This window comes from Chinchilla lanigera, unplaced genomic scaffold (assembly GCF_000276665.1).
Source record: "Chinchilla lanigera isolate Chin_1 unplaced genomic scaffold, ChiLan1.0 scaffold00073, whole genome shotgun sequence".
NCBI lineage: Eukaryota > Metazoa > Chordata > Mammalia > Rodentia > Chinchillidae > Chinchilla > Chinchilla lanigera.
The window spans coordinates 8,479,229-8,489,805 of NW_004955474.1; the positions used below are offsets into that span (position 1 = coordinate 8,479,229).

The window sequence follows — 10,577 nt, forward strand, 5'->3', positions numbered from 1 at the left end:
TAAGATTTTAAAGACAAGTCCTAAATTTATAAGAAAAAAGTGAACTGCAGTGCCTGCCATATTAGTAAGTGCTCAGGAAACATTTGTTAAAGTACATTAGTAAAGCTGGGGGTGTAGCTCACTGGGAGAAGACTTGTTCGTACACACAAGGCCTGGGATTCAGTCTCCAGAACTACAACGATAGGTAAACAAGTGAAAGAATTTATTTAACAGAGTCCTATTTAACACTTTTTTTGTACTATAGTAATTGCTACTCATCTCTTCCTCATTAGAGCCTCTGGATTTGTGTTTACTCGTTTGGATGGTTCCATGGCCCAAAAAAAGAGAGTTGAATCAATTCAGTGTTTTCAAAACATGGAAGCAGGATCTCCAACTATAATGCTGCTGTCCTTGAAAGCAGGTGGAGTTGGTTTGAATCTTTGTGCAGCTTCTCGAGTGTTTTTAATGGATCCAGTAAGTAGTTTTGTAAACTTTTCAAAATGTTATTACTTCATCCAAAAAGTAAAAGACAGAAACTATTTGGTAAATACTTCCATAGTTATAAAATTGTGAAAATCCTTAAGCAAACTTCCGAAATGGATAATTTAATAAATGTATACGTTGAAGGCAGTCTCTTGTGACAGAGGTAACGTGACTGTCCCTATTTTACAGGTGAGGAAACTGAAGCACTGAAAAGTAAATAATTTGCCCAACATTGCATACTTCATAATAGCAAAACCAGATTGAAGTGTCTGTGTTCTTACATACTATTGTGCTGTGCTATTCTTTCTCTTCCGTGTACAGATTAAATTTCTACTAATTAATCCTTTAAGATAATGTTTCATCAGTCAGTGCTTAAACTTTTCTTTTTTTTGACCAATTTTGCATGCTTGACTCTGGTAATCAGAATGACTGATTTGAAAGCAATAATATGCAGCATAAGAACCATTGTTGAACTCCTACCATGTTGTATGGTGAAGCTCTCCATCATTTCCAATGTTTTTTTTACTATTCTTCTAAATTTTTTTATTACTTGTTACGGTCTTTGATTATTTGATCAGTCTTACATTCTTACATCTGGTGGACTGAGCAACTTTGTTGAAGATAACAGTATGTAATGTAGCAACTATTGTTAATTTCTATCATTTTGTTTTGAGGTCATGTATCATTTTTTTTGTGTGTGTTGTTTTGATTTTGTCTTCATTGTTGTTTTTTAATCTTTAAAATAAAAAAAATTAACAGTTCATTCAGCCAATAGTTAATGAGAGATCCTGCTTTTGTCAGGATGTGGTATAGGCATTGGGAATCTATGAATAAGGTAGACTAGATGGCTACTCTCATGATCCTTGTGCCTAAGAATTAGGTCAAATGCAATTTTAAACCTCCCAGAGATTTAGGGGTTCTTAGATGAGACTCAGGAAGATACATTTTAAACATTTCATCATAGGTAGTTCAAGTCCGGGATCACAATTAGAGACATTACCGTTAATGGAATGTTTTGGATAAATTTCAGGGCCTTCACAAGTGCAGTCACTTATGGTTATGCAATACAACCCTAGAAATAGAATGGAAACTAAAATTCATTCAACTTACCCGGCAGTGTGACCTGAATCTGCGTCCACATAGGAGCATATTTTTCTGACTCATAAAGGGGCTGTAAAGATTCTGAACTAATTTAATTTCTAATATATACTAAGTACACTTGGATTGTAAGTTCTGTGGGTATAAGTAAGATTATACCCACAGTCATATCTCAGTTTCCATGGATGGCAACGTTCTGTGCTTGCATTAGTGCTGTGGATGAAGTTTTAAACTTTGTTAGTTTTGTAGTTATTATTTTAGTTTTTTTGTTTTTTTTTTCGGTTTTTTTCTCCGGTACCGGGAACTGAACTCACGACCTTGCGCTTGCCAGGCAGGCGCTTTTGCCGCTGAGCTAAATCCCCAGCCCCCAAACCCCTGTAGTTATTATTTTAAAAACCTTTAATTGATCATATTAATGCATTGATAGTCCTATAAACTGACTTGTAGAACACAGTCCCAAATTATTGTTCTTTTTCTTGCTGATAATCTTAGTAGTGGAAAAAGAAGAGACTGATATATCAAAATAGAACAATTGATATTAAAAAGTTGAGCAGAGACTCAACTCTTCAGCAGTTTTGTTTCATAAAACACTGTCAGAATTTTTTAGCGCTTTCATAGTATGTTGTCTCATTGAACATACAAAGCTTTCCAGTGTTTTTAACTCTAAAAGTCAGAAAAGAAATCGTTCATGAAAATCTTTTACCTTTTCATACAGCACTGTAAGAGTTAGGGTGGTATTTTGATGTCCATTATGAGCTTCCGCTGAAGCTAAATTGCTTCCTTAATCACTATATGTGAGAGTGGGAACTGTGAGTTTTATTGGATTTCTGGTAGTCATACTAGATGTATATCGCCAGATTATTAGGTTGCTGGATAAAATACAGGCAATAGGGAGAAAAGATTATATGTAGTCCCTTAGTGTAACAACTTAAAATGTGTCTGTAAAATACAAAATATTAACAATATACCTAGTTTAGTTTCAAAAATCATAAACTTAAGTATATTCTTAGATGTAACTTCCCATACTACAGAGGAACCTAAAATTCAAATCACCAGTTAATAGCAAATTCACCTTTTTCTCTAGACCCCAAAGGAACTTAAAATAGATAATAACAGTTAATTTGGTAAGAATTGTATTAAAAACCTGTCATCTATATGTGCATCTCTAAATTTGTTCATGTTTTCAGTTGGTTCTTTGCTATATACATGCACCTTTTCCCCAAAATACTCTGTATTTTCAGCTTTAAGAATCATGCCATAGTTCACATGTAAAATTCAATGGTCTTTATCCTGACTATGATAATATTTAAAAGCCATTTGACTGTTTTTTTCAAATGAACTCTGTGTATTTTGGTTACTCTCCTTCCCCCTTTATTTTTTTGGTGGTGCTGGGGATCGGACCTAGGGCATTTGCACTTGGCTATACCACCCATTTTAAATTTTTTATTTTGAGACAGGGTCTTCTTAGTTGCCCAGGCTGGGCTCAAACTTGTGATTCTCTTGGCTCAGCCTGACAGGATACTGGGATAACACATTCATCACACCATTATTTTATTCTTTAGCTTAAGATAATGCCCATGACTATGTCTGATGTTAACTACCAAATATTACTTTTTGGGCTTAGCTTTGAAGTCAAAACTGATTTCAAATGCGGGTACAGAAAATTGTGTCAACAAAGTCTTAACCTTTTTTTAGGACTTTAAACTACTCATGAAAACTTTTTTGTACTTCTATGAGTGGAGGAAAGTGAGAGAAGAGCTAAAGACCAGCAAAAAGGAAGAAAAATTTTTCATAAATGGGCCCATGGATTGCTTTACTTTTCTGTTGTAAATGAAGTCATCTAAGAAAATGTATAAACTTACTTTCCTATGTTAACTATATATCGATCCACTTTAAAATGAAATGGTCAGGTAGCAGATACTTGTATTGGGTGTTAACAGGTTCTCTGTTAGGTACAGGTTAAGCATCCCTACTCTGAAGGGTTCTGAAATTTAAATCTTTTGAGTACTGACCTGACACACCAAAATTTTTGGAGTTTTAGATTTCAGATTTTTTGTTTTTTGTTTTTCTTCCGGTACCAGGAATCAAACTCACGACCTTGCGCTTGCCAGGCAGGCACTTTGCGGCGAGCTAAAATCCCCAGCCCCTAGATTTCAGATTTTTGGATCTGGAATGTTCAGTCAGTAAAGCCTATGTAAATACTGCAAAATCTGAAGGATTTCTGAAATCTGAAATATTTCTGGTGTCCCGAATTTCTGATAAGAGATAATCAACCAGTAGTAGAGGTACAGTGGGCCCTTAACTTACAAGCTCAGTTTCTTCCTGAGGCCTCCTCTACATAGTCGTCAAAGTCTCACTCCTAATACAGGCAGGTTTAGTGTCCTTAGAGAGACACTGGCTGGGCGTGATGGCGTGCACCTGTAATCCCAAAACTCGGGAGGCTGAGGCAGGAGGATCATTGTGAGTTTGAGACCAGCCTGGGCTACAAAGTGAGCTCAAGCCAGCCTGAACTGCGTAGTTGAGAACGTGTCTTTAATAAAAAAGACGTTGGCCCAGGATTTCTGAATTAACCCATACAGGAAAGGATGTTGTAATGCTCCTTCCAGAACTCCTTTTAAGGGTTAAATCTGTATTTGAGATCATCTGGAAGCACAAGTAGCCAGCATTTGGGTCATAACTTAAGATTGGTTGTAAGTTAAAACTACAATTTTGGTCATAGCCCAAGTTGTTCTTATGTCAGACTGGTTGTAACTCAAGGGTCCACTGTAGAGTGAAATGACATGGAGAATGCCTATTTTCGTAGTGAGCTGGAAGGTGAATTTTTTCCTCCAGTACATTTGTACTGTCAAGTAACTAAATTCAGTCAGACACACATGAATGCATAATGCTGAAATGAAAGGACTAATGCAGAACACTCATACATCAGGATGATAAATGACTCCTGTTCTTACTAGGCCTGGAATCCTGCTGCTGAAGATCAGTGCTTTGACAGATGCCATCGACTTGGTCAGAAGCAAGAAGTTATTATCACAAAAGTGAGTTTGGAACTACTTATTTTTAAGATTAGTGTGTTCTAAAATATAATACAGGTAGAGTGACTATATTTTTGTAATAATTTAAATAGAATTGTAGAAAGCAAAATGTAAAGCTCTTTTTTCTCCTCCATTTATAGATTCACATACGTTCTTCTAAGGGCCTTTTCTCTCTAGTTATTATACGTTCTTACTCATCTTAAAAGTTTATTTTAAAGATAAAAGGAATCATACTTTATTATTCTGTAACATACTTTTTTCCTTAAGTATGTACATTAGAGAATACTGTATAAGTACATTTAGATCAGCACTTTTCATTGTGGTAAAACGTACACAATGAATTTTACCATTTTAGCCATTATTTACATAGATGTAAATTTGTACTTCTATGATGATCTAAAACATATCCTTCTGATTTGCATGTAGTTAAACTTATTTCACATGCTCGTTCGCTAATATTTTTTCTGTGAATTGCTTATCATTTGCCAGTTTTCATAATTATAGTACAAATAGTTTTTTATAGTATAAAAGACTCCGTTAGACATGCTCATTCTTAAATCATTTCTTATGAAGTTGGAAATGGTTTGTCCCAGGAGCTTGCTTGGATTTAAAAACTTCATGAGCTTTTTGTCATGAAAAAGCTTTAAACTTTCTATAATTGAAAATGTGCTTTGAAATGTCTTTTTTTTTTTTTTTTAAGTAGCTCCTAGGTTTTAAAGTCTTACCTAATGATGGCAGGCTTCATCTTCAGATCTTGAAAACTTTTCTTGTGTATTTACTTCCGATTCTTTTAGAAAATTTCGTGTTTTGTGAAATGGGTCTAAATTTATTCTTTTTCCAAATGAAAAACTATTTGGTCTGTCATTTTTTAAAAAATGTTCCTTTTTCTACTAATATGTATATATTAATCTTTCTAGCCTGTTTTGTTCTTTTGATTTCTTCCTGTTTCAGGGCAATTTTACAACAACTGTGGTTTTATAAAGTATACCTTCATAAAAATTTATTGGCTGTTGCTTACTGCTTTTGGACTTTCAGTCTAGGCCAATGGTGGCAAACTATGTCACACACGCTGCAGTGGGCTGTTATTGAAAGCTCTAAAAGGTTTGCTATCACTGGTAGGCTGTCAGATCGCATTTGAGAAATATTATTTACTCGCAGCACTCTGAGAGGCTGAGACAGGAGGAATGCAAATTTGAGCCCAGCCTGGGCAGTTTAGCAATGCCTTGTCTCAAAATTTTAAAAAAATTAACAGTTTTTAAAAAGGGCTAAGGATGTAGTTCTGTGTAAAGGCCTTGGATGCAATCCCAAACCACATCCCCAAAAAGAAAAAAAAAAAATACTATTTGGGATTTACTGAATTTGATTCCTTTGAGCCAGGTGTGGTGGTGCATGCCTGTAATCCCAGCACTTGGGAGGCTGAGGCAGGAGGATACCTGCCTGGGCTACAGAGTGAGTCTAGGCCAACCTGAACTACATAGTAAGACCCTGTCTCCAAAAAAGAAAAAGAAATTTAATTCCTTTTAGAGTTCTTTTCTTTAGAAATAAGGGATGTTTTCATTCAAGATCATAGATAGTATCTCCCTCCATTTATTTAAATCTTTTATGTATTTTATTTTATTATTTTGTTTTTGAGACAGGGTCTCACTTTGAACTCACTCTGTAGCCCAGGCTGGCCTTGAACTCATAGCTATCCTCCTGCCTCAGCCTCCCAAGTGCTGGGATTACAGGCATATGCCACCATGCCCAACTTAGATATTTTAATAGAGTTTTATGATACAGTTTATTTTGTTATCACAGTAACTGGGTTTCTTACACAGTATTGAATAGTAGTAGTAATAGTTCTCTTCTTGGCCTGTTCCTTTTTTTTGTTGGGCTTTTATTTATTTATTTTTTTGTCTGTTTGAGACAGGGTCTCACTATGCAATTCAGGCTGGCCTTGAGCTCACTTTGTAGCCCAGGCTGGTTTTGAACTCGCAACAATCCTCCTACCTCAGCCTCCCAAGTGCTGGGATTACACGTGTGAGCCACCGAGCCCGGCTTGTTGGGCTTTTATTGTCTCACATTAAACATGTCTTCCTTAGCTTGTAGTAAATGTATTTAATAAGATTGAACATATATCTTTTATTCCCAGGTTGAGGGTTTTTTAAATCAAACTTTATATGAGAAGTGTTGAATTTTATTTAGTACATCTTAAGAATCTGTTGAGATTTTCTTTTTGTTTCTCTTTAATTTGTTAATATTATGAATTATACTGGATAAAGACTGATGTTTCCAGAAATTTTTAATCTGTTACATAATAATAAATACATTTCACTAATAGTCTAGTTACAGAGTTGCCTGTATAGTTTCTTTTTATGCTCTGACCTGGAGATGAGGTTATAAATGTAACTTCCGTCCTTCCAGCCATTTTCTGTATAAAGGAAAACCAACTTGGGTGACAGAGGAGAGCAGTGCTTAAGTCTAGAATTACTGTCTCGTGTTCCAAATAGTCTCGTTGCACACTGAGAAAAAAGAGGAGCTAAACAGCTTCTTATCCGTTGTTACTACACTACATTTGTTTTTGAAAGATGAAGTATGCTTCTAAGACTAGATATCCTTAATGTTATTTTTTCTGTTTATGTGGGCAGTATTAGCATATTTTATCTTACATGATTCTCAATAGTAGTTCATTTTTTTGTAGGCTTCATTAAGATTTTAAATACTGTTACCTAAGAAATAACCAATTTCACCTTTTTTAAAAATTCTTTTTTCTTTTTAAAGTTCATTGTGAAGGATTCTGTTGAAGAAAATATGCTGAAAATACAAAACACAAAAAGAGAACTTGCAGCTGGAGCTTTTGGAACGAAAAAGACAAATGCTAATGACATGAAACAAGCTAAAATCAATGAAATAAAAACTTTAATTGATTTGTAATATGTGGGATTTTAGCAAGGTCAGTTTTATCAGATGTATAAGTATTGGAAATGAGCAAACAGATTTAGGAATAAGATCTAGAATGTCTTCTATGAGGCGCATACTGTTTTATATTAGTAAACAGGTAATACTGACACATAACTTCTTTTATATATGGATGTATTTTTAATAATATTTCAAATAGCAATAAGTTCTGTTATATACTGTGGCCTAAAATAATTTTTTGAGATAAAAGGTTGCTTTGTTACTCAACTTTTTCATAGATAATCCTATGCTGAGTTTTTTTTCATATATCTTCTAAGTACTCAGCTTTTTCATATTTCAAATAAGAGCAAATCTTTTATTCTTTGAGCAGTGGAGACTTTAGTATGTAGGACACATTTGGTTTTTCAACAAAGCCTCTGATTTGTGATGCAGTGGATTCATGTAAAGGATGTATGTGATTTTAGTGGACTTTCAAACCATCTTTGCATTCCAAAACCAAATCGTAAATGAGAGACCAAAGTCTAGGCTAACAGATTACTTGGAACGTTTCTTTTAAACAACTTCATTGAGATATAGCTTATATAGGTAACTTTTTCCCCCTGTATTGGGGATTGAACCCAGGGCCTTTGCACTGAACTATATCCCCATCCCTATTGTTAATATTTTGAGACAGTCTTGCAAAAATCACTAAACTGTCTAGGGTTGGCTTGAGCTTGTGATACTGTTGTCTTACTGTCCTGTAGTGCTATGATTACAGGCATGTACCACCACACCCAGCTCATATCTGTGACTTGGAAGTTTAAGTTTTGAAACAATTAGGGACTGTGTTACAGCACTATTTTCTCCAGTTTAGTCAAGTGGTACTACATTGTTTGAATGTAATTTGATATAAACACGGGGTGTAAATATAGCCTGTGGGGTAAGAGGGAACCAGTTCTACCCAATTTAATTTCAGTATCTAAATTATGGAATTTGAATAGATATTTCTATAAATAGATAATTTTTATTTATGTAGTTTTTTTGGAAATAACTATAAATTTTTATAATTCAGAAGACTACTGTGTGTGAGAGGCGTGATATCTGGATGGAAGTTGGGCTGGATGACCTCCAAAGTCATTTCAACTCTTAAAGACATCTTAATCCTGAATGTAAAAATTTCTTTGTTCTGTGTGTTTGAAATCAGAATTTGATTTTGTAACTTCGGTAATTCATTCCCACATTTCATGCTCTTGTTGTAAGCAAACTCACAGTAGTTGCCACAGAATTCTAGATGACTTTTGGATCATATTTAAAAGAAGCAAGCTAGAAATTTAGCAGTTGTGTTAGTTGGTCCATGGATTTATTTCCTTAAGAGAATTTTTTAAATCCAAAGAGATTAACTACTGTAATAAGAGATGCTTCATACTTGATACAGACTTAACACGTAAAGTTTTACTTACAGTATTAGAAGTGGCTTGACTGAAAGATAATAGAGGTCAGTTGTGTTACAGGCACATATCTAGGGTGTACATCAAGTGTGTCACCCCCTACGTCTTCTCCCAGGGTCCTGTCTCTTGCTCCAAGGAAACACATTAGCCATTGAGAATCTTCTCAGTCTCTTTTTTTCTGAGAGCTAACAGGGAAGGTAGAGGGCTCATTTTCATGAACATCAAGTCAGACCTTTCTGCGGGAATGAGAGAGAATTAACATGGGGTTGGTCAGCTAGCACTAGGAGCCCTAGGGAAATTCTTTACCTTGTAGGTCTAGTGTTCAACAAAAAAATCAGGCTCATCAGGATCTCATTAAATGTGGTATATGGTTTTTCTGTATACCAACAGTCCAGTGAGATTAAGAAGATTAGGATAATTTTTTGAAAAAAATAAAAAGTCTATTTGTCTTGATTACAGAAGCAGGGCCATTCAGATTCAACTCTAAAGGTGAAATATCTTACCCAAATACTTAAGAGTTCTGCTTTAAACACGTAAGTTTGGCAAGTCATTTAAAAATGTTTTTGTTTTTATACAGACCTATTAAGTGGTGTTAAATAATTTAATTCATCTTAAAATATATAAACCACTGCAATGAAAACTATACTTATGCTGTTAATTCTCTTATTATTACATAGAATAATAGCTTTAGGAATATATTGCAAATATTGTATTTCCAGTTGTGGTTCAAACTGAGTTTTGTGGTTTAAACTGGATTTTGTTTTAAATTTAAAATAAATATTTCAAAAACTGATTACCTTCCTCAGTGCTATGATTTCTATTCTCTTTAAATGCAATTTTATTAAATTTCATTTCTCTAAATGTTTATATTAGTGTTTTACCTGACTGCACATAAAAATACTGTAATAATATATTCACATTAACACCTTTTATTTTTGCTCAGTTTAATTGGTTGAAACTTCTTGTTCAGAAATGAGTGAATATTTAAGGCTCATTTTAAATGCTTTGCTCTATAACATTAATCCCAGTGAATTTCTTCAGCAATAAGAAAAAAAAGTTGTGGTAATACATATACAAATAGCACTCCAAATCACTGTAGATTTGCCCTGAAAATTGTAACTCTAGATTGGAAATAATAAAAAAAATACCCTGTGTGGTTTATTACCTGAGTACTTACGAACTTATCCTAGGCAGTGAGCACTTTATGTTGGGATATGTCAAAGACACTGGTATATTTTTTTCGTTAAAACTTGCCAAAGTTCTTCATTAACCTTTGGATGAGACGCATAAAAAACATGACAGATTTGATGTCTGGCTCATGATAATTTAATAACCTTAAGTGTTCACTACATTAACTTTATAATTATAATATCCGCAAAAGTTTCAGTGAGGAAATATCAGGTGGAAGGGGAATTAAGACCAGTATTCACCTTATGCATGAGTCAGACCTTGATCAAGCATGGAGCTGATCCCTAAAGGAAGGACATGGATTTTGGCCTTTGAGTAGTAAGCAAGTTTGTCTTACAGCCAACGTCTGTTGTACCTACCACTGTTCACAAAGGGATTTTTAAAAGGATATATTGATAGCCTTCACTAATGTATGTTTTATAATTTGAGCTACTACCTTTTTAATGCATCTGAGTAATCCCTGTCATCTTGG

At 34.4% G+C, this 10,577-nt stretch overlaps 1 protein-coding gene across 6 annotated transcripts in view; it reads left to right on the forward strand.

Annotated features, from left to right (window-relative positions):
* Hltf (helicase-like transcription factor) overlaps positions 1 to 9,710 on the forward strand; it is a 77,027-nt gene extending 67,317 nt beyond the window's left edge. For 5 of the 6 annotated variants that reach the window (XM_013502747.1, XM_005401417.2, XM_005401420.2 and 2 more), the window contains 3 exons: positions 273 to 453; positions 4,515 to 4,595; positions 7,353 to 9,710. In XM_013502747.1, the coding sequence (XP_013358201.1) occupies positions 273 to 453; positions 4,515 to 4,595; positions 7,353 to 7,505 (415 nt within the window). In that variant the 3' untranslated portion in view covers positions 7,506 to 9,710. The remainder of the gene's footprint in view (positions 1 to 272; positions 454 to 4,514; positions 4,596 to 7,352) is intronic. The other variant, XM_005401415.2, reaches the window with a different exon arrangement.
* Positions 9,711 to 10,577: the final 867 nt, after the last annotated feature.